General features: G+C 36.5%; 2 protein-coding genes across 7 annotated transcripts in view; one reads left to right on the plus strand and one right to left on the minus strand.

Annotated features, from left to right (window-relative positions):
- The first annotated feature begins 11,797 nt into the window (after positions 1-11,797).
- Positions 11,798-16,369, plus strand: tlx3a (T cell leukemia homeobox 3a). The gene is made up of 3 exons (XM_039655085.2): positions 11,798-12,368; positions 13,563-13,797; positions 15,349-16,369. The coding sequence occupies exons 1-3, from the start codon at positions 11,993-11,995 to the stop codon at positions 15,551-15,553; spliced, it is 816 nt and encodes a 271-aa protein (XP_039511019.2). The 5' UTR covers positions 11,798-11,992; the 3' UTR covers positions 15,554-16,369.
- kcnip1a (Kv channel interacting protein 1 a) overlaps positions 14,547-24,957 on the minus strand; it is a 47,240-nt gene continuing 36,829 nt past the window's right edge. For 5 of the 6 annotated variants that reach the window (XM_039655087.2, XM_039655086.2, XM_039655088.2 and 2 more), the window contains 7 exons: positions 24,084-24,208; positions 23,924-23,993; positions 22,900-22,970; positions 22,666-22,773; positions 21,379-21,483; positions 20,839-20,901; positions 18,073-19,379 (listed from right to left, as the gene is read on the minus strand). In XM_039655087.2, coding sequence (XP_039511021.1) covers positions 19,332-19,379; positions 20,839-20,901; positions 21,379-21,483; positions 22,666-22,773; positions 22,900-22,970; positions 23,924-23,993; positions 24,084-24,208 — 590 coding nt within the window. In that variant the 3' untranslated portion in view covers positions 18,073-19,331. Of the gene's footprint in view, positions 15,584-18,072; positions 19,380-20,838; positions 20,902-21,378; positions 21,484-22,665; positions 22,774-22,899; positions 22,971-23,923; positions 23,994-24,083; positions 24,209-24,957 lie in introns of those variants that run through there. The other variant, XM_039655091.2, reaches the window with a different exon arrangement.

Genomic DNA, 24,957 nt, shown 5'->3' on the forward strand with positions numbered 1-24,957 from the left:
TATTCTCCTACAAAACAACAGAAACGGATCAAGAGCCGTGCGGTTCGCCCTTCACCCTGTGAGAGGACCGATCTGCTGCCAGAGCCGGTCTGTGCCAGCTTCCGCTCTCCTCGTGAGTGTCTGTCTGTCATCATTTGCATCTGTGCCGTCAGAATTTGTGTTTGATTATATGTGTGAAAACATTAGCGGTTCTTGTGTCTACAAAACTCACTATAGGTGGTTGCCAGGACGTTGCTATGGTTGACAAAGTGTTCTCCTCTCCTCAACAAGCCGCATGATTTGATGAATAATTCACGTCTGTAACACAAACAGAGCAGGATGAGTTACATTTAATACCTAGGGTTAGGGGTTTGTTTAAATCATTAACCATATATGCACATATTATATAAACAGCAAAATCCCCAGTACACATAGGTCCAACTACAGGGTGTTAAAAATTAACACTGAAGCAGTGTTGAAGTTAATGAGATAATTAAGTGATTAATTAAGTGATGGTTGGCCATTAGTGGTGACACCTAATGTTAATAAGAAGAATCATTGAAGGAAAGAGAAACACAAGACTTCATTTCAAGTCACCATTATGATGGTCAGCGTTTGCTTTAGTTGAGCTCTTGACTCTTTTCTTTTTGTTAGATTTTCTCTGTCTATTCAAACATTGTGTTAACAAGAGAAAACCTGCTTACAATATGTTTAGATGATTTCGAGTTCGAGTCTAAATATTTGACTATATGCTTGATGTCTAATTTTAGCATTGGTGATTGTAGCCCTGAGAGTCTAGAGTTTGAGATCCAACAGCAATATAAACAATTTTAAAAATACATTATGCACAGAAGCTATTGTGTTTGGACACACAGACAACAAGAATCAGCATATGAATCTCAACAATGGTGACAATAAACAAACTAGTGACAATCAGATCAACTCTGAACATCACAAAACAAGCTAGTAAAGGCCAGGCCAAAAACTAAAAGGTCATTTGTGTTCCGAAGATTTTACAGATTTGCAACGACATGAGGGTGAGTAGCTAATTAATTACAGAAATTTCATTATTTGGTAAACTTACCCTTTAAGGGACGTACAATAATGTAATTTGTGCTTTATAGGTAGTAATAAACAGCCAATTTCCTAGTAATATGCATTCTAATGATCAACTAGTTAATGATGAGCATTGGACCGTGAACTAAAGTGTTAGCCAAAATCTGTAATTCTCGAAACTTTTGACTGGTGGTTTAGATCATTATTGAGACGCTTGACGTAACATAACTAGAGAATAAGACAGGAATATAAAGACAGTGAGAACAAGAGCTGGTCAGGAGAGAGAGAGAGAGAGAGAGCAGCTGTTGTCTGTCCCGCCTCTGGGGGGTCTCTCACCAATCAGCACAACTCACCATGAATCAATTATCACCAGAGGAAGGGGGCGGAAAACACCGTCGTCCTGTTTACGGCATAAACATCACACACACATACACACAACATTAACTGTGTTTAATAAGACTTCATCAGAATGTTTGGGGTTTACTATCATGATGAGGTTGATAAAACAAATCTCATATAGCTGTATTAAAGTTGAGTGTGTGCAATCATGTCGTTGAGGAGGCGAACTGTTACTTTACGAAGTGATCAGATGCACTAGTTTCACCTGCTGGACCTGAAAACACACACCGAAAGAGTCATGTGTACAGTGAGTGTTTCACGCTTCAAGCTTCGAAACTTTTTTTTCCTTTCCCCAAGAGTTCAGAAACGGCTGAATTATGTCTTTGACAGAAACATTCCTGATTTAGTTTCACACGTGGTTAAAATCTCGCTTTCTCGTTTTTATTTTTGTTTGTTTCTTTGTTTGTTTTTAGGTTTTTGCTTTTTTGCTGCTCATTTAAAGTCTTGTTATACTTAAATTACAAATATTCTTCATTAACTTAAGCTCATACTGTAAAACATAATAAATAAGATGATCAGAAAACCATTTTATAAAATAGTTTTAGCTTGTGTCACACTACTGAATTTTTCAGTGAACATCCAGATCCTCGAAGCAAAATTGCATCATATATTAAATTGTGTTAAAGAATTAGCTTTATGTTAGTAAAGTTAAATCTTATCTAATGTAAAAAACTAAGATTTTTAGGAATTTTTCTGCTAAAAAAAACAGAAATAGTTTAAAGTCTTTTTTCTGACTTCAGTTTAAAGTTTATGTGTTTTATCATGTCCGAAAAGAAAATATCTCAAGAGTCTCACGGCCTCTTACATTTAAAAGGGAAACATGAAGAGAGAGAGTGTGTGTGTGTGTGTGTGTGTGGGCGTGTGTGACAGGTGGGTGTTCAGCAGGAGGGGCCGGTCAGGGTCACCCCCATCTGGGGAACGCGCACACACACACACACACACACACACACACACACACTATCCAAACGCAAAGCAGAAGTCATGCGCCTGCTGAAGAGAGAGCGAGAGGGAGGGTGTTTTGTAGTTAATAATGTTTTGTGAGATGGTCAAATTGAGTTGTGTGGGCCGAGCTGGAGGGCTTTTATACAAGAACAGCTTGAGTAAGATAAACGACCCTCATTCACACACACACACACACACACAGTCACATAACAATACCACATGGAAACATTGCGAGGATCATCTTAAAAAGTTGAGCAATGTGTGTGTGATGTTTCATAATTGCATTTGCACACATCTAATACTCAAAGTTGTGGTGCAGACGTGTGTGTGTGTGTGTGTTTGCAGACTGGGTTTGATTGCTTCATCCTCACCAGACCTCGACTTCATCCCCTACGGCCCCACAGATCTGTTCTCACTTGTGCCTTTGAGTCTGAACCGAGTGCATCTGCATCACTAGTGTTTCACTCAAACTTTACACGCATGCATTTGTCTGTTGCAACAGATGAGAAGAACTGCAAGATGTTCTAAAGATATATTCCAACGCAAGCGGCAGTGAGTGAGTGTGTGTGTGTGTGTGTGTGTCTGTCTGTGAGTGAGTGAGTGAGTCTGTGTGTGTGTGTGTGTGTGTGTGTGTGTGTGTGTGTGTCTGTCTGTCTGTGAGTGAGTGAGTGAGTGAGTGAGTGAGTGAGTGAGAGTATGATTGTGTGAGTGAGTGAGTGAGTGAGAGAGTGAGTGAGAGTATGAGTGAGTGAGTGAGAGTATGATTGTGTGAGTGAGTGAGTGAGTGAGAGAGTGAGTGAGAGTATGAGTGAGTGAGTGAGAGTATGATTGTGTGAGTGAGTGAGTGCGTGAGAATATGATTGTGTGAGTGAGTGAGTGAGAGTATGAGTGAGTGAGTGAGAGTATGAGTGAGTGAGTGAGAGTATGATTGTGTGAGTGAGTGAGTGAGTGAGTGAGTGAGTGAGAGAGTGAGTGAGTGAGAGTATGAGTGAGTGAGTGAGTGAGTGAGTGAGTGTGTGTGAGTATGAGTGTGTGTCTGTCTGTGAGTGAGTGAGTGAGTGAGTGTCTTTGAGTGAGAGAGTGAGTGTCTGTGAGTGTGTCAGCGAGTGTGTCAGCGAGTGTGCTTGTGTGTGTTTGTCAGCGAGTGTGTGTGTGTCTGTGAGTGAGTGAGAGTGTGTCAGCGAGTGTGTGTGTGTTTGTCAGCGAGTGTGTGTGTGTGTGTGTGCCCCAGGGCCGGGCAGGTGGGCAGTGCTGCTTGACTGGTTGGCTGGTGTTGAGGGCAGACAGTCTCTGGTCTGAGGCCCAGCAGGCCGTGGGAAGCAGGGGGCTCGAGTAGGAGTTCTGCCAGGGCCGGGTGCAGCGAGGCTGGTGGCAGCTGCCGGCGACTCCCCCTCCTTCCCTCCCTCGCTCGCGGACCCCCGCAGTCAGCCCACAGGAGGGGTGAGGAGGTTAACAGCCAACCGTGACACACACAGGATAATCGGCTTTCATTAAGTGACCTACGCTCCACACACACCGAGACAGAACACACTACATCAACCACACACACACATAGAAGACACTCAAGACATACAGTAGACTGCATTCAGAATACAATACTCTACACTGCATACTATCTCATAAATGGTATTCAGTACAGTATGCTAGTATTCCTAAATAAAATGTAGCGTACTATCTTGAAATGTTTATCATTGCATACTGCATATTATTTATTGAAAATAGAGAGTGAAATAGTGATAAACAGTTTAAAGAATAGAATGCTCTCATTTAGCATTAAAATCTAATTATGTAGCATACTATTTGAAGATGTGATCATTGCACACTGCATACTATTTCACATCCTATTTTTAATAAATTTAGTATGCATGTAATGAATGATCTAACAACAATTATTATATGCTACACCATTTAACTTGGCAAGTCCAGTTATGTTAGAAATAAATCTGATTTGTTTTGCCATTTTTGTGTAATATAATATTCACTGTAAAAAAATATTTTCAAGATTTGTTATCACAACATATTTTCTTTTGTCAAATCAACTTTATAATAATTTATTTAGTTGAGATAACTTTCTGATGATTAAATTAATCTCCTTCATTGTATTAACTCACTTTTTCAAGTTCAATCAACTTAAAATTTTAAGGCAACCCAGGTCACTTACTTTTTTAAGTTAAACCAACATTTTTTTACAGTGTAGTAATAATCACAACATTTTTTCGTTTGTCAAATCAACTTAAATAATTTATTTAGTTCAGATAACATATAATTTTGATGATTAAATCATTCTCCTTCATTGTATTATTAACTCACTTTTTCCAGTTCAATGAACTTAAAATTTTAAGGCAACCCAGGTTACTTACTTTTTTTAAGTTAAACCATCAATATTTTTTTACAGTGTTGTTTTATTCATTATTACAGTGTTTTTAACTTTTATATGCACAGTCTATATGGAGCAGACCGGCTTTACATTTCACTGCAGGGTGTGTATATGACAAATAAAAAACTTGAATTTTACTGTACTTTTAAAATAAATATGCAGTGTACAGTATGCTAGCAGTGTTAAATAACAGTAGCATGCCATAATTTGACATATTTAGCATTGCACATACACAGGCCTACTATTTAATAAACAGTATGCAATGAAAAATATTTCAGTTTGCCTTCAGTTTGTTTAATAAAGGTGTTCATTAATATTCACTAAGTTGCATTGCATCTCATGACAGTCCTGTGAGCAACAATAGGAGCTTTTTATCCTCCACTGAAACATTTTCACAAAGATGTTCCTCTGCTAAGCATTTCTCCCCTGATTATCTTCATTAGCCGTGCATTCTTCCTCAAACGCATGGATGCATAAACTCTCTTTTCTTCTGTTCATTTTCTCTCTGTTCAGCACAAACCAGCCGAGCGCTCAACCATCACAGACCAGATGCCTGTCCTCGGTCGCTCTATCCATCCGTCTGTATTCTGTCTGCCTCTCGTTTCTCAGATCAGTGCTAAAGCCCTCAAGGTGTCGGAAGCAATGTGAAGTCAATCATTGTCCTTAAAAACATCGGGTGTTGTGTTACATCAGAATAACTGGTTCCTGATCGACTCTGCTTGTAAATTCCTTGGGTTACTTCTCAGGATTTTTAATAAAAAAATAATAATCAGGTCTTACCTCACATCAGACACACGCTTTGTCTTTTGAAGAAGCAGACTCCTTCCTCAAACTGATGGCCTTTAATTCCATTTTTCTTCTCTAACATGCATGACACACGATATTCTTGACAATATCACATGTTCTGTCTGTTTCTTCATTTGAACACGCCTCAAAGAAAGTGCAAACTTTCTGAAAAGTGCATTTCAAAGATGAAAAGTTAAGTTGAGTTACAACAAGCCCTCAGTTGAGTTAGGCTATATAAAAAAAGTCCAAGGTCACTTTAAAAAAAATATTTTGCTGATAATTCCCATGTCATCCAAGATGTCCATGTCTTTCTTTCTTCGGTCGAACAGAAATGAAGGTTTTTGATGAAAACATTCCAGGATTTTCTCCATATAATGGACTTCAATGGGGTCCAAACAGTTCAAGGTCCAAATGAGAGTTTCAGTGCAGCTTCAAAGGGCTTTAAACGACACCAGACGATGAATAAGGGTCTTATAGGGCGAAATGAATCTTTTTTTCGAGTCAAATCATTCATTTTGTTCGTTGAATGAACCAAATGACTCCAAAAAAGATTTGTTCATTTTGATGAACGAGTTCGAACAGAACGCGCTTCACAGAAAAGAGCAAGGTGACCATTTGAGCTTATAAAACTTATTTATTTTTTAAATGACCGATGGTTTCACTAGATAAGACCCTTATTCATCGTCTGGTGTCGTTTAAAGCGCTTTGAAGCTGCACTGAAACTCTCATTTGGACCTTGAACCGTTTGGACCCCATTGAAGTCCATTATATGGAGAAAAATCCTGGAATGTTTCATCAAAAACCTTCATTTCTTTTCAACTGAAGAAAGAAAGACATGGACATCTTGGATGACATGGTGGTGAGTAAATTATCAGCAAAAGTTTTTTTTGTTTTTTTTTAAAGTGAAATACTCCTTTAAATTAATAGTTTCCAACTAAAAAGTGAAACAGGACACTATGTGTGTGAGGAAGAGGCAATTATAATAGCCTTTAATTTAATTTATGCATTCAAATGTATCATCAATGACACCAAACTGGATGCAAACGGGCCTAAACTACAAAATTTAGTTCATAAACAATCCAATTCAGGCCGTAAAACGATCATCTAAGGAAAGAAATAAAAACCTTTTTCCGGGCTCATCACATGATTCAAGGATTTCCAGTTTTTACAAGCTGAAATCTATCAGAAACATCAGTCATGTCTGTCTCAACAGCTGTGTGCAGACATATTAATACATTTTAAAAAGCCCTCTGGTGTTTCAAACAACTGTCTGATCCATGCATCATAATTTCGCCCTAATACAAATCTGAATGCTGGGAATAAATCCATATTTGGAAACGTTCATTTCAGAGAAACAATGAAATCTGTGGGAGATGAATATATCGGATGGTTATAGAGATTTACGCAGCCCGAGGACGAGTCCTGTACGAGGAGATTCAGCCGTCCCGCCCTATAAAATGACTTTATGCTTGGGATTTTGGGGGTTGTGTGTATTTATTTACCTAGGCTATATATACTGTCCCTGAATTTAATGTCAAACTGACTTGTTTTGCACAGTAATTAAGCTTATTGTTTTACTTAATGATCATGTGGCAAAAACGTTCAATATGTGTCCAACATCCTATAGCTTTTGGAGTTTGGAGAATGCATAAATACAGCAACCTGAAAAAAAGGTATAAAAATGAATGACTTTTAACAAAATCAAAGCGGCATTTAGTTTAAATGTGTAACTTTTGGCCCTCTAGCGGTTAAAAACAAAACTGCATGCATTTTGCGGAACAACATTGTTTAGGTTGTCCTTCAGCTCTGTGTGACTGTGCAGAAGAATACCCATTACATAATAATAACAATAACAATGCTTTACAAGGAACTCTGTTAGAATGTCAACCTTTCTCGCTCGTTGTGACAACTAACTTATGCCATCCCAATACCAAACACGCGTCAAAGTAGCTGGTCTCATGACAAAACCTTGAAATAGGGTCTCTACTATCAGTTAATGATTATGCTAGGTTGCCTAATATTAATTTAAAATATGTATAGGTTACTATAGTGCATAATAAAACAAATTGAACGTTTCTTTTACTTGATGGATGTTAATTAATTATATTATTTAGATAATAATAGCCTACACTCTTAGAAGAAATGGTTCTATTTAGAACCAGAAATGGTTCCATCCCCCGCTTCATATGAACTCCAAAATGGTTAAGGTTCTATTGGCCAATTATGGAACCCCAGGGTTCTATACCCAGAGGAACCCTTTTTTAAGAGTGTGTAGGCTATAGAACCTTTTAGGGGTTCCAAATACGTAGCGCTGACACCTTTTCTTCTAAGAGTGTATGGCAAGGGCAAATGCGTGTATAAACTAAGCTATCAGGCTAATCGGGTATCTGTATGCTATGCTAGTACACCCGTCTATGTAGGCTACACAAGCTAAATACAGACAATAATGGTCATCATAACATTGTTCAAACAGCATTTATCATAACATAACTTTGCGGGAATTGTAATCAGGCACTAAAGCGACTGCCTTTTTGAGTAGCTAATATGATGAGGAGGACGATTTAGCAACTTTTTTTACGAATATGACGATAACGCACGGATGAATGGCATAGGCCTATGTAGCCTATATGTGATATACAAAATTTCCCGCGAAAACCGTCCTGTCAGGTCTACAATATAAACACTTATAATAGCTATAGGCTTGAATCGGGGTTAAGTTAAGTTAGGACAATAACACGTTGGAAGTTGTAGGGTATTGATGACGTAGGCCTACTATTTACATTTTGTTCATTTTGAATAAAAAAGGTTAGCCTACATGGCGTAGGGCTACCTTTTAAGAAAGATGCACAGCACAGTAGTGTTGAAATTGACAATCAGTGTGAACTTGAAAAGGCAGTTCGTGCACGCGCTTAACTCAAACCATGGCTTTTAGTCCCTCATTAACTGAGCTAATGTTACCGCATCATATCAAAGCATTGAATATGACTTAAAATCGATGCTTTAGTCTCAGTGTGAGAGGAAACAGATGTTCAACAACACCAGCGAATTCACGGGCTATTACTTTACATTTAATAGGCTTTATTTAATATTTAATGGGGTGACAGAGGATGGGAATTATTAACGGGCCAAATGTCATTTGCGGTGTCAATTTGACTTCAGGGCTGATGTGAGGATGGAGTTTTTCCAGTGTGGCCTTTAAACTCGTGACATCTTCATATTGCCTCAGTCTGTCGCGGTGCTTCAGCACAGATCATAATAAAAACATAGTAGGTGTTTTTAAACGCTCTATTACTTACCGGCGTCAATTCTTATTCCCGCACCACTGCTTCTCCCAAAGTCTCTTATTTATTATTGAAAAGCACATACGACCCTTATATCACTTAATTCTACTTTGCTGCTTTATATCTCTGTTTCTCTGTGTTCTTCAGATGCGCGCGCGTGACAGCTCTCGCTCCGTGCTGAAGTTGGGAAATTGATAACGCGCCGGAGACGCGCAATAAAAACGACGCCCGAGGGTGCGACACCCGGATCCCCTATTATGCAAATACGGGGTAATTTTAAAGACAAATCGTTGGCTTTTATTCCCCTATATTTCTCTTTTATACGTCTCGGTTTCTCCGGAGAATAAAGCATTTAATGTGTCGAGCCCAATGATGGATCTGACCTTCAATTATTCCAGCGAAAGGAGGGGCTTTATTTGAAGAGGAGAAAACAAAACGCAACAATATTACTATAAACTTTTATGCACACAAATGATGAAAAATATCGGCATTGAAAATATGAAAGTTGAGGGTACGATTAATAGCTGACCAAATGTATAGAGTTATACAATCCAATATTGGTTAACAAAGAGTCCGAAAAACATTTGTCCTCTGAAAATTGTTTAAAAGTTTTTCAGAAATTGATTAATCTAACATGAATAAAAATATAAGAACTTTTCAACGTGTTTTAGGCTATTTAAGATTTCACATTTGTATCATACATCCTTATTTGCCTTTGACTGATATCTGAAAAAAATATTGTTGGTTTAACTTAAAAAATTAAGTAACCTGGCTGCCTTAAAAAATGTAAGTTCATTGAAATGGAAAAATTGAGTTAATAGAATGAATGAGATTGATTTAATCATCGGAAACTTAAAATATTATGTTATTAAGTTGATTTGACAAAAGAAATAATGTTGTGATTACAAATCATGAAAATATTTTTTAACAGTTGTATTTGGACATAATTTCACATTTTTGGCACTTTAAAATAATTTAATTATTAGATAAGCACGGATTAAGAACAGTTTAACAGTAAAACAACAAGTAGGCTAAATATTATAACAATAATAATAATAACGACATTTATGAGAGGGAGTTAATTACATTGTTGGAGCAATTAGAAAAAGTATCCTTCTTCAATCAATCGAGAGAGAGGTCCATTATGGTCCGAATTATAAAAAAAAACTATAATTATGTGAGTGCATGGCCACAGATAAACAGCGAATAATTGCTCGATAAATGTTTGACAAAAGGGAAACTGAAGGAGAAGCAAATGTCACATAATTATATGTTATTATCACGCGTCTAACATAGTAAACAGGCCAAATTTGTCGCCGCGTGCACATATGGCACGGAAACGCGCCAGAAGCACGTTAAGGGGAGTCAAGCGTTTCTGCCAGAAATGTCTGAATACATTCATGGGGTGGTTTTTAAAAAATCATTCATGTGTCAACGATAAACTAACAGCCGTCAAAAGCTCAGTGGCGGTGTCACATTTTTAGACACCGTGTCCATTTCACTATAAACTGAGTCTGGAAGAGCAAATTACGCGCATAAATGTGTCGCTGCTGATGCACCTCAGGTCACAAAATCCATACTTGTTGATTTTGGAGGGTTATTAATGATAAGTTTGATTTTACAGAACAAATAAACTCGATGCTAAACTTTAAAACTAACTATTAAAAATTATTTGCACGTGCATGCCTAAGGGCCTGAATTAGGGCCTATATATAGCAAGTGTCAAATGCACTCAAACCTTTATGAACACGATACAAGCATAAAAAGAGATGACATCTAAATTGGATTACGTTTTTTATATATATAAATCTCCTCCGAAATACAAATATATGCATCCATGCATTAAAATAATTACAAAGCAAATAACATTCACCCTGAATTTAGCGGGCGAAAAATCACCAATAAAACAAAAGTAAGCCCAAGTCTTATAGTCATTTGTTCTCGATGGATAAAGAGTCAGTGCAGAGGGTTCCGGGGCCGATTATGTCCATTCCACCTGCTTCTAAACTGCATTACTGACTTAATCTTCAAGGCTCTTTCATTGCGCGTGTCCTGCGCGCAGCCTGCCCACGGCACACACTCCATTTCCCGGCGCGAGGACACGAATTTGCCATCAATTTAAAAGCCTTTGCGCGCTCACGCACACACAAACAGCAGAGCTCAGCCAGTGCGCGCTCCAGAACTTCTCATGTTTGATGATGGATATTGTTTGGGTGACATTTAGGTAATAAAATCTAATTGGTTCTGTTGCGAAATGTTGCGGGATAGTTTTACTGAATGAAATTACGCGCAACTGAGAGCGTTTGGCTGCACGTGGGGTTCGAACATTAATCAACGCATGGCACAAATCAATGCTACATCTGAGCAGCGGGACTGTGTTTAGCGATGACGAACTCCGAGCTCGTGTTTAACACGGACATTCTCCGATTTCCGCCGATCGATAACGCAATGAATCCTTCACGTTTATCTCAGCGAATCCCTTAGAAATACACCCACTTTTAAATGACTGGACAAGAAAGAGATTGCAATCATTTGCAATGATTTCATTGACAGAATATAAGATTGGTTGTTTTGAGAATGCTCAAATATATGCTTAGATTTTTTTTAAAATGCTAAATTAACTTAACATTAACCTAGTAAAGCTATTGCACACACTGTTTTCCGTCTGAAAATACAAATCTATAGTTTTTGATTGCGTCACTGCAAAGTAAATTTAAAGTTTGTGCGTTAAAATGTCCTAATGCAATTCCACATAATGAGAGACCTCTGTAAATAAATTAGCAGCAACATCTTTCAGCCTCAATAAATGCGCATTTCAGAAATTGGTGTGACGATGACATGATTGAATATCATAATGAGGCTCTAGTTCACTTTTTTTTTTTCGAGTTCCCAAATGTCAACCAATAGACAGAGATAATGACGGCTCGGCCCGGTCGACCAATGAAAACTTGAGCTGAAGAGTTTGGCACGCGCGGCGGAGCGGAAACTCGACAGTTTGACGCGCGGCGCATCGGTGGCGAGACCTGTCAGAGTTCAAACGAGGAATTAGAGAAACGAGGAACGTCATCTGAGACGATGGACGAGACTAAAACTAAGTTACAATTATTTTCGCAGCACCTAACGTGATTTTGTTCGTTTTAATCCGCCAAAATCCGCTGCGCAACTGGGAATTATGGAGCGCGCGGAGCTCAACGAGGCAAAGCCGCCATCCAAAGCTAACCAGGAACCCATCCGATTCGGGATCGACCAGATTCTGGGCTCTCTGGACCCGGACAGCAGCCGTGGAAACACTGTGGATAACAGCCGCTTGAGAAGCCCAACCAGGGCGAGCATCGCGCCTCATGTCTCCATACCTGTCTCTCCCTCGCTGGAGGACTGCGGGCGGGTGTACGGGGTGAGCGGCTCTCTGGTGCCCGGTGGAGTGATTCGGGTCCCGGCGCACAGACCTCTGGCTGCCGCGGTGCCGCAGGGGATGTTGAGCGCGGCACCGGCGCTGTGTTTCCCTTGGATGGACAATAATCGCAGGTTCCCTAAAGACAGACTGCCAGGTAAAGATACACATCTCCGAGTCTGAGGATGCTGGGATTGATCTGAATGCTGGACCTGCACAGTTGTTTCAGGAAAAAAGCTTTCCCCTCCAAAATTACAACAAGCTTTTCACTATAAATCACCCTGAAAATATATGACATTATTGATTGCAATAATATTTCAACTGGTAGGCCTATAGCCTACAATAAATCAAATGTCAATTATAACGATAATTAAAATAAATAAGCATATAAAATGCATGCTATAAAATGCAGAGAATGCTTTATTTTCTTAAACGCACATGCAAAAAATAAAGTGCAATAAAAAAAAAGTATTTTAATTAATTGCCTAACGCAAAAATTGTTTTGATTGGTTGCTGTAATATGTTTATTGTTAATCTAGAATATTAATTGATTAGGTCCAAAAGTATATTTAGGCTGTGTAAAAAAAGTTCATATACGAAAGCAGTTTAAGCTGAAATAAGTTTGATATCAGTTTGCATAACGGGCATAGCTGAAGCAAAACGTTGTTTCTGTGCCCGAAAAATATACAATATTAAAACAGGAGCAATAGTGCACTTTTGAGATGCACGATGTTTTGAGAAAAATCAATAAACATTAAGTAAACAATACATAGCTGCACTATTTTCTGTTCATTAACTATTGATTTTATCATTTTTAATAATCCTGAAAATTATAAATAGATGTTTTGTTTCAAACATACGAAAGTGTCAGGGATTCCACGTTTAAATTATTTTTACAACATTTATTTTAGTCATTGCACGTGATGACCTCCATGATCGGGACCATATTTTGGTGCTCGTGCATGCGTACAAACCGCTGTTTTGGTGCACACAAATCATCGTTTCGTTTAGTAGCCTGTATAACGAACAAATATAGTCTACAAAGTTAAGCAGATCATTTCAGAGAGTATTGGGTTTAATAATCACCTACACTCTAAAAAATGATGGGTTGTTTAACCCAATTTTGGGTCAAAATATGGACAAATCCAATTGTTGGATTAAAAAAAAATGCGATTTATAAATTTAACCTAACGGCTGGGTTTGTCCATCCAACAATTGGATTTGTAAACATTTGACCCAAAATTGGGTTAAACAACCCAACATTTTTAGGCTAATAATTGCATTGTCTGAGTTTGTTTTAGTAGAATCTAAATGAAAATAACTTGACACTTAAATGACACTTTTCCCGCAGCTCTCATTCCGTTCACCGTGACCCGGCGGATCGGTCACCCGTATCAGAACCGAACTCCCCCGAAACGGAAAAAGCCCCGCACGTCGTTCTCTCGCGTGCAGATCTGCGAGCTGGAGAAGCGCTTCCACAGGCAGAAGTACCTCGCGTCCGCGGAGCGCGCGTGCCTCGCCAAGAGCCTGAAGATGACGGACGCGCAGGTCAAGACCTGGTTCCAGAACCGCAGGACCAAGTGGAGGTGAGACTGCAGCAACACTTAGAATTAAGATGTTACACCTTTTTCATTTACTTTAAAATAAATTTCAATTATTAATGGTTTAAACTTCAATTATTTTTTTATTAGTATTCTCTTATGAGCAAATTTAGCTATCAATAAGAATAATGGCGCTTTTCCCCTAGCTCGACTTGACTTTATTCATTGAAATATTAAACGACATTCACCGGAGGGTTTTTTTTTTTTTGTGCTCTTTTGTGGCACGTGCCATGTGAACAAAAAAACAACACTCTAAAACAAATTTGGGTGAAATTTAGACAAACGCAAAATTGAAATTAAAAATGTAATTAATAAATGTAACCCAACGGGTCCATATTTGACCCAAAGTTGGGGTGAAATATCCCAGCATTTTTAGGATGAAATAATGGAAATGTTTCGAAAGTTAAATAGAAATGCCATTAGCACTCTATGGTAACACTTTACTTGACAGTGTCCTTGTTACATGCATTTATACTTTCCAGTATGCATACATGCAACTAACCCTCAAACCCTAACACACTCTAAAAATGCTGGGTTGTTTAACTTTTAACCCAATTTAAGGTCAAATACGAACAAACCCGAATGTTGGGTTAAAATTTTAATTAATAAAATTAACCCAATGGCTGGGTTTGGCCACATTTGACCCAAAGTTAGGTTGAAACAAACCCAGCATTTTTTAGAGTGCATACTTAGTTAATTAATACTCAGTACCTAAATATATAATTACAAGAATGTACACTGTAAGTGCATATAGGGTAAAATAGAGTGCAACCGAAATGCCATATAGAAATGAACGGGAAATGGAAATACTTCAGTCTTCAAATTAGCCAGGATGCAGAGGAGAAAAAAGCGCACAGCAATGGAGTTAAAAATGACCATAAGTATTGCTAAAAGTCCCTCAAAATATGTAAAAGAAAAAATAGAAAAAAAAGATGCTTACACTTTATTTTAAGGTGCCCTTGTTACATTGTAGTTATATTTAAAGGAGTAGTTCACTTTTCAAAAAACTTTTGCAGATAATTTACTCACCCCCATGTCATCCAAGATGTCCACGTCTTTCTTTCTTCAGTCGAAAAGAAATGAAGGTTTTTGATGAAAACATTCCAGGATTTTCTCAATATAATGGACTTCAATGGGGTCCAAATGGTTCAAGGTCCAAAAGACACTTTCAGTGCAAACTGTTCAAAGGGCTTTAAACGACACCAGACGATGAATAAGGGTCTTATCAAGTGAAATGATCGCTCATTTAAAAAATAAATAACAAAGCTCAAACGCTCACTTTGCTCTGTTCTGTGTCTATTAAGTCGCTCATAGTACTGAGCGACTACATGTACTTACTATAGGGATAGGATTTGATTTAGGGTTAGTTGCATGTGTTCCCAAAAATATTATTGAACAAAATGATATTGATTTTATTGGGGGGTACATTTTTTACATTTGAGATGTTCTGACACTTTGACCCTGTTACATTAAATTCATATATAATTGTATCAACTGTTTGGATTTGTTTGCATTTTACATCTTCAAAATCTCCAGAAGGCAAACAGCCGAGGAAAGAGAGGCGGGACGTCAGCAAGCCAACCGGATGCTGCTCCAGCTTCAGGCCGACGCCCTCCAGAAGTCCATGAGCGAATCAGTGTCGTCGGATCCTCTGTGTGTTCATAACTCCTCCCTCTACGCCCTCCAGAACCTGCAGCCGTGGGTCCAAGAGAGAGCTGGGAAAACCACAACACTGGCTTAAATCCCTCCGGACCCCTCACTGTCCCGCACACTGAGAAGGGAAAGAGGAGGAAACACTGTCTCTGATAAAATTAACCAGGCTTTTTGAACGCCTATTTTATAAGTGAGGAGCATTGTGGGATATCTCTGTGATTGTTATGGACACTGATGTAAGGAAAAGGTGAAACATTCCCAGAAACTACACAGCTCTGTAAATATACACTCTAAAAATGCTGGGTTGTTTTAACCCAACTTTGGGTCAAATATGGAAAAAACCCAAATGTTGGGTTAAAAATCTAATTAATGTAACCCAAACGCCTGGGTTTGTCCATATTTGACCCAAAGTTGGGTTAAAAACAACCCACTGTTCAAACTATGTCTGTAAGAAAGTCTACAAAATATTGTGCTGTATTGTAATTATTCTGTGCTATTATGGTGACGAATAATGTTTGCCGTTGTCGATGACGTGTTTGGACCCGGAAAAGCAATGGTGTGTAAATATAACACTGAACAATCAGCATTACGCATCGAAAATTTTATTGTTAAACAGTTTATACATCATTTCAACAAGAGGATATTTAAGCTTCCCGTCTCCTGAATCTGTCTGTCTGATTGAGCGTCTGTCTGTCTGTGGAGCGCGGTCCGCTTTATACACACACTGCCGCTTCTAATCCGCTTATACAAGCCCACTTTGCAGAGTATAAAATATACAATGAGTCTAATAAATCCAATATCATCCTGTATATTTTAAACTCATCACGCTGTAGCAGCACAGTGATTGTTCAAAAACACACGATCAAATGATCAGAAATGATAATAAAGAAGCATTATAAGGTTATCAGAGCGTCTGCCAGGAGTGTTTGTGACCGTGAACAACACAGGTTTAACTTTAACCGTATTGGTTTCAGTTTCCTGGCACTAATGGATTTGTTCACATTTTTAACTAACTACATGAAATCTCAATTGACCATATTTTATCTTTATATACATCAATTTAAATTTATATATAAATATTATATATATAGTATTTATTTAAAATGGAAATCTTGTGTAACAATATTTCTTTTTCTTTCTTTTTTTGAAAGAAATTAATTCTTTTATTCATCAAGGATGTGTTGAACTGATTAAAAGTGATAGTAAAGATTCAAATTGTTAGAAAAGATTTCTTTTTTGAATAAATGTGGCTCTTTTTAACTGTATTCATCAATGAATCCAGAAAAAAAGGTATCACAGGTTTATATATATATATATATATATATATATATATATATATATATATATATCACTCTAAAAATGCTGGGTTGTTTTAACCCAACTTTGGGTCAAATATAGACAAACTCAAACATTGGGTTAAAAATATAATTAATGGCTGAGTTTGTCCATATTTGACCCAAAGTTGGGTTAAAACAACCCAGCTATTTTTAGAGCGTACACAAGAGTGTAACCCAGATTTATGAAATATTTATGAAATATGGAGAATATCCAGAAATATGGACAAACCCAAATGTTGGGTTAAAAATGTAATTTCAAATTTTAACCTAACTTCAAATTTCACTTTCAACTGTAAATATTTTACTTGCATTTTTAACCCAACATTTGAGTTTGTCCATATTTGACCCAAATTTGGGTTGAAACAACCCAGCATTTTTTAGTGTGAGCAGTTAAAAATTCTGGGTTGTTTCAACCCAACTTTGGATCAAATATGGACAAACCCAAACATTGGGTTAAAAAAGTAATTACAAAATGTAACCCAATCGCTGGGTTTGTCCATATTTGACCCAAAGTTGGGTTAAAACAACCCAGCAATTTTTAGAGTGCAACACTGATAATAAATCATCATATTAGAGTGATTTGTGAAGGATCATGAGACACTGAAGACTGGAGTAATGATGCTTTGATCACAGTGATAAATTATATTTTAAAGTTGTAAAGTTGTAAATTAAAATTCTAATAATATTATACTCTGAACAATGCTGGGTTGCTTTAACCCAAAATTGGGTAAACGACAGACAAACCCAATGTTGGGTTAAAAATATAATTTAAAATTTTAACCTAACTTCAACTTTCACTTTCAATTGTACACTTTTTAATTGCATTTTTAACCCAAATTTGGGTTAAAACAACCCAGCTTTGTTTAGAGTGTACCTTTTTCCCCCGATCAAATAAATGCAGGCTTGATGAGCATAAGAGACTTCTTTTAAAAACATTCAAAATAGTAATGTTTCCAAACTGGTTCTGTGTATATAATGACTGGTTGGTTTTGACTGGTTCTGTGTATATAATGCCGGCTTTAAATCGGCTCCCACCAAGTCGAGTCATCTTCACTCAAAAAAAAATGCTGGGTTGTTTCAACACAAATTTGGGTCAAATATGGACAAACCCAAATGTTGGGTTAAAAATGCAATTAAAAAATGCACAGTTGAAAGTTAAAGTTGGGTTAAAATTTGAAATTACATTAACCCAACATTTGCGTTTGTCCATATTTGACCCAAATTTTGGTTAAAACAACCCAGCATTGTTTGGAGTGTTCATTTATATAGCGCCGTTAACAATATAGATTGTTTCAAAGCAGCTTTACGGTGATAATAGTGAATTAAAGTAACCGAGATTGTTTAGAATAAAGTTATTGTCCAGCTAACGTTAATTTTGTCGTCCCCACGTTTCTAATATTCAGTTTTGCTCAGATATGCATCAGTTAGATTTAGTAAAATGGATTTTGAGCCTGTCAGGACTAATCAATCACAGTCTTATTTAATTATTATTATTATTTTTCTCTCTCTCTCTCTCTTCACAGTAAGGTGGCATTATGGCTGTATAAAACAGTATAAGTTTTGGCAATTCACAGCTTTCACGCAGTAAATAAAGAAAAATAGTGTGTTTTTTTATATAAATAGAAGTTAAACGCACAAACAAATATAGTGACTGCTAAAGTTTGCTACGGCACCTGTCAATCAAAATCTTCATTGCCATCTGCACAAAGCCAATTAGTCATATTTCACCCCAAAATAAAAATAAAAAAAGAAATTTGCATATTTAAATGAATCAGTGTTTCGTTAACGAGGATACTGGGGTGAAATGTGACCTGGACATGATGTCGACAAACAGACCAATCAGAAAGCAGATCTTCGAGTAGGACAGAGACGGGTACAAGTGATGAGACCATCAGAAATAATGGACATGAGCACACATCGGATCGAGCAGGGATGATCAGACACGGATGACACGATGCACGAGCGCAGGACACAGAAACTGTCAAACACACCGCCGTCACACACTTCTGCAGACAGCCAGCTATAGACACTGGTTATAATACTGGATTAGGACATTTCTACCTAAATGACGGACACGATTCAGCACATCTTTTGGAGGATTATCAGATCACAGGTCGAGTGATTCAGATGTCACATTCCCAAATCCATGGACAACTGGTTAAAAAGCTCGGATGCATCAAACATCACTGACATATTTTCAAATCAAAGTTTTTTGGGCTGGGCCTTCGTGAACACAATTACTCACATGCTCTTTTAACTACTTCCTTTTCTTAGGTTATAGACATAATTCTCACATCTGCAACAGAACGAGGTCAAACACCGAGGGTTCATAACAAAGACGTGTCGGTTTTCCGGCGGCATGTGACGCTGTCTGACGTCGGTCACACTTCCAGAATTACCGTGTTGAAGGAGTAAAAGTTATTTCTCTTGTTTATTTTTAACTGAAAACCGGTCAGATTCAAGAGTTCATTGGTTTCTTTCTCTGACTAATTTCCCTTTTCCGCCCTTCATCCTCCTCTTCCTCTGGCTCTATATCACATTCTCAAAGAGCTGCAATGATCGCATGATGTTTTCATCCTGAAGAGACAAAATATGAACAGAAGAAAGAGAAAGAAAGAACAGTTTCATGAGAGACGGCTAAAGAAATACGAGGAACAGACAGAGAGGAATGAACACAGACAAATTGCAGAAGAAGAGAAAGTTTGTCTTTAGACTGTAATCAGTGAAACAAACAAACAGCCAATCAGACGAGGAGAAGCGTCTGAGTGACATGTGACACAGCCAATCAGAGGAGAAGCAGCGTCTGAGTGACGTGAAACAGCCAATCAGATGAGAAGCAGCGTCTGAGTGACATGTGAAACAGCCAATCAGACGAGAAGCAGCGTCTGAGTGACGTGAAACAGCCAATCAGACGAGAAGCAGCGTCTGAGTGACATGTGAAGCAGCCAATCAGAGGTCAGTGTATTTCTTTTTTTTTTTTTTTGATGAAGTGTGTCGCCATAAAACAACAGGTGGTGCTGTGATGTAACAAATTGAAAAGTAGCAAAATAATTAAAAAAATATATATAAAACTAAGAATTAATTTTGGGAAGATACAAAATGTGAATGTCTGGTGAAAGCATCGGAGTTAGTCAGGAGTGGCCTATTCAACAAAAGTATTGAAATAAAATTTAAATTTAGATTTTATAAATTTAAATAGGGATGGATGGTTCAAATGGACTATTTATTTACCATTTTCATTTTATTAATACTTCTTGTAAAATGTATATTTTTTTAAATAAGATATATTTATTTTATACAAGTAATTTAATTAACTACTACAAATCTTTATATGTATGTATATATATATATATATTATAATAATAATAATAATATTTATAATAATAATAAAAAGAAAGGAATAAAAATAAGTTAAATAAAATTTTTTTTTAAATAAATAAATCATTTTATTTGCATGACTATCAGTGGCCAGGACTGAAATAAAATAATTGACAAAGCAAAAAATAAACGTTTTCATGATTCATGACGACGCAACATGGAATAAAGAGTCTCTTATTTGTTGTTACTCATGTAGAGGATTTTTTATTTTTTTTTGCTACTTTAACATTGAATTGAACTGCGGTTTAATCAATGCGTCAGTACTCATCTCTGACACTAGAGGACCCTGCTCACATTAAAGAGAGGAAGAAAGTGATTGGAACAGATACACATGCACTGTTTACTTATATTCTGTATTTTTTAAAATATATATAGAATACAACTAAAGAAATGCTACACAATTCCATAGTTATGTTTAATGTAGCGAAAGGCGTCCAATGATAATCTTAGAAATAAATGTTGATTTTCCTTGACATTTAAAATGTCTTCACTTTCAATAGTCTGATCTAATAACGAGTGAAGAAAAAGATGTTAACAGCAATAGAGCTTTGCATTGTGGGACACAGTATTCAATGCACTGTGCTCTGCTTGTATACTGCATATTTTTCATTCGGTTATTCTATGCATACTAATTTTGCATGTTATTGTGAACAGATACCTCTTGACAGGAGAGAATAAACTCATCAAGAGTGACGACTCCATCTCTGTTCTTGTCCATTTTCTGCAAGAGAGAGAGAGAGAGAGCGAGAGAGAGAGAGTTTTAATAACAAACTTCATTCAATCATTATATCAAGAATAAATATTACACCCGTTTCTAATCCACACAAGTTAAAAAAATAACTCCTCCTCCACAACCTTACAAAAAATATAGTTGTAAATTTCATCATTCGTTGCTTTATAGTACATACAGTCCACAACAAAATATAAAGTCCATATGTAATATTTTTATCCTATTTTTACTATATTTATTTGATTAGTCAGTGTCGTTGTGGGTTTTGTTGGCTGTAAAGACCTTGAAGTAACAGAAATCATTTGGCGGAGTGATATGAAACTGTAATGTGGTCAAGACCGGCTGGAACTACTTTAGCCGTGAGTTTCCCTGAAAATAACTGCAAATCGCTTATCAACCAATCAGATTCAAGCATTCAGCAGCCCTGTAGTATGTGATAATGTTTAAGGTGCACTATCAGAGTCTGACCTGAAAGAAAGCATCCACGTGCTGTTTGGTGGTGTCGGTCTTCAGAGCGGGATACGTGAAGCGCCCCATCATGTCATATATGGCTTTCACTATATCGGTCATCTCCTAGAAACAAAAAACAAATTCATTTATTATTGTAAAAAAAAATGTGTTCTTTCAGAGTTTAATAGAATAGTTGTGTCCAAACTCTTGACTACGGTATTTTAGATTATACAAGTCGCACCGGGTCAAAATTACACTCTTGAGAGGAAAAAAACAAACAAATTTTTCAATAAAAAATTATAATATAATATTATCCTCTAAAAACTTATAATATATTTATTATCATCTAAAATTTTATATTATATTTTTTTCGGCTTTTTTATTATATTACATATTTTAGTAGTTATCCTAAATTAGGTATCATTTGAAAGCTTACAAACTCAGAATTCATCCTGTGAAAACCGTTTTATAATTGAATGTTGTGTTACCATAGAAACAGTGCTCTAAATTATTTTATCATTTTTTATCATTTGATCATTTATTTTATTATTATTCATAATTTATGATCAAAACCTTTTCTAATCTTGACAAAACACATATTGTCGGAAAGGTCTGTGTCTCAAGGTTCCAAATTTTGTGACAGAATTGATATTTAGACAGAAATGTATTAATTTGTTAAGGCAGAATATATACAACTAAATTCAATGGAATTCAATGGCACTCGGTGGCTATTTTTGGTACTACGCCTAAACAAAATCTCTTGGGAACTTCAATTTTTGCGATATCAACTTCAAATTTGGAACATAAGTTGGTTAGATTTATGGCTTTGATTTTATAGTAATTTTAGAGTAAAAACTATTTTGTAAAATATCTATTTTATATCAAATAAAAAATATATAGTGCAGTATATTTGATTTACTGTAAATTTAAACTTCCATAACTTTTTCATACTTTGTGTTTTCACTTCAGCAATAATCTGCTGAGTGTTTCCTTTAAAACAAGACCAAACTTGGGTATATTACAAAGCATTCTTAAATTACAACCATTTCAGTTTGAATAGTGCATTTTCAAAAAGGGGGGGTGACAGCTCAAGGGTTAAATAAAAACTGAAATTACCAGCGTGTGTGCAACAAACCGTATATCTCTCATTCAACAGAAAAATCCAGACGGACTCGCTTTCGGCATGTTTTGCGTGACGGACGTTACTTGCATTATATACTGCTACTTTGGAATATAAGTCGCAAAAAATTACAGATGATTAAAAAACTGTAAGAAAATACGGTAGAAGTGTATAATCAAACACACCTCTTTATTAATGTAGCCATCTTTGTTAATGTCGTACAGGTTGAAGGTCCACTGTAACTTCTCTGTTGTTGTTCCTCTCAACAAGATGGACAGAGCCGTGACAAAGTCCTGGGCCGAGAGGAGGGATTTCTCATTAACGACACAAAAGAAAACACTGTGCTGACACAGAAATGAAAATAACAATAGAAGAAACCAAGTTGGTGAAGAACATGAATAAACAGAGGGAAATTTCACCTCGAATTTGATTGATCCGCTTTGGGAAGAGTCGAAGGCGTTGAACAGGTAATGTGCGTATGTGCTGGCGTCTGCAGAGAGAATACACACACACACACACACAGAGAGAGAGAGAATCAGCAAATTTAAGACTTTTCTGAGACCTTTCTACCGCATTTTGTTAGGGCAATATCTATATATATTAACAGTAAAATGACTGATTTAAAAAACATTACAATTTAAAAAACAAAGTTTTATATAATAATACATTAAACCTCACATTTCAGCCTTTAAACCGTCCCCAAATTTAAGGCCTTTTGAAATTATAATGAACTTATTGTATTTTATTTTGAGACATTTTTTGGCCCTATTTACACGCATCACAGCGAAAGAAATTACTCGAAAAAAGATTCGTTCATTTTAAAAGAGTCACAAACGTGCATCACAGAACAGAGCAAGGTGAGCATTTGTGCTTATAAAACTTAAACTTTATTTATTTTTGAAATGGCCGATGGTTTCGCTTGATAAGACCCTTATTCATCGTCTGGTGTCGTTTAAAGCCCTTTGAAGCTGCACTGAAACTCTCAATTGGACATTGAACCATTTGGACCCCATTGAAGTCCATTATATGGAGAAAATCCTGGAATGTTTTCATCAAAAACCTTCATTTCTTTTCGACTGAAGAAAGAAAGACATGGACATCTTGGATGACATGGGGGTGAGTAAATTATCAGCAAAAGTTTTTTTTTAAAAGTGAACTTCTCCTTTAATATTCTGCACCTAAAATGAAAGTCACGTAAAATCAACTTGTTTTTTTGTTGAACTGTTGTATAAAATCGATATGCAAAATATGGAAAACTGCAGTCGTGTGATATTGCTTAACTAGATACGTCTATTATAAATACTAAAACCACATATTTTACCCTGTATATTAAATTTAGGGGGATTTATATTTATTTTGGTGTCATTTTTTAGTTCATTTCTGGTCCGTCTGAAGTGAAACGCATGAAAGAAGTGGAGAGATGAACTGCAAACACACACTGACCGCCGTGAGGAAAGAACTGCGAGTAGATCTGTTTGAACGTCTCCTCGTTGACCACGCCACTGGGACATTCCTGAGAAACAATGGGGGAAATGTGTGTAAATTTGATTTTCTTTTTTAAATTTGACTACATGTGTGTGTGTGTGTGTGTGAGCTTGCATACGTTTTTAAAGCCTCTGTACAGCACTTGCAGCTCTTTCCTGTTGAAGTTTGATTGAGCCTCCAGCAGGTCCAAAGCCTCTGGACGATGACACACTACAGACAGCTCCAGATCATCACACACCCTATCTACACACACACACAGATTAAAACATGGACAATAAAACATGTGCAATCCATTATATTTCCTTGGTATATGATGCATTTAACAGTGAAACAGCATATATAAATAAAAGTAAAGGAAATTATTTAATTTTAAAATAAAATCGTGTCAATAAAATGCAATATACAGTGTAAAAAACAGTACCCTGTAAATTAGTTACCATACCTATATAATTTAATGAAATATACAAATAAACATACACAAATAGACAAACATCCAATAATTCATCTATTTCACCTGCTCTGCATCTTATGTTTGGTATTTTGATTGACATATATTACCGATCATAAGTTTGGGGTCAGTAAGATCTTCTTTATTTTCAAAGTATTTAATACTTGCATGGAAATGCATTAAATTGATCAAAAGTTATAGTAATGACATTAATAATTCTACAAAAGATTGATATTTTAAAGCAGATTTATAATCTGCACAACTGTTTAACATTGATAATAATCGTAAATGTTTCTTGAGCAGCAAATCATCATATTAGAGTGATTTCTGAAGGATCATGTGATACTGAATGGGCAGAGTAATGAAAATACAGCTTTGATCACAGGAATAAATTACAATATATTCACATAGAAAACATATTTTAAATTGTAATAATATATATTAATATACAATATTACTGTTTTTACTGTCATTTTTTATCAAATTTGCAGCCTTGGTGAGCAGAAGAGACTTTTTTAACAACATCTTAGCGACACCAATCTCT

This window comes from Pimephales promelas, chromosome 9 (assembly GCF_988280905.1).
Source record: "Pimephales promelas chromosome 9, fPimPro1.hap1.1, whole genome shotgun sequence".
Lineage (NCBI taxonomy): Eukaryota > Metazoa > Chordata > Actinopteri > Cypriniformes > Leuciscidae > Pimephales > Pimephales promelas.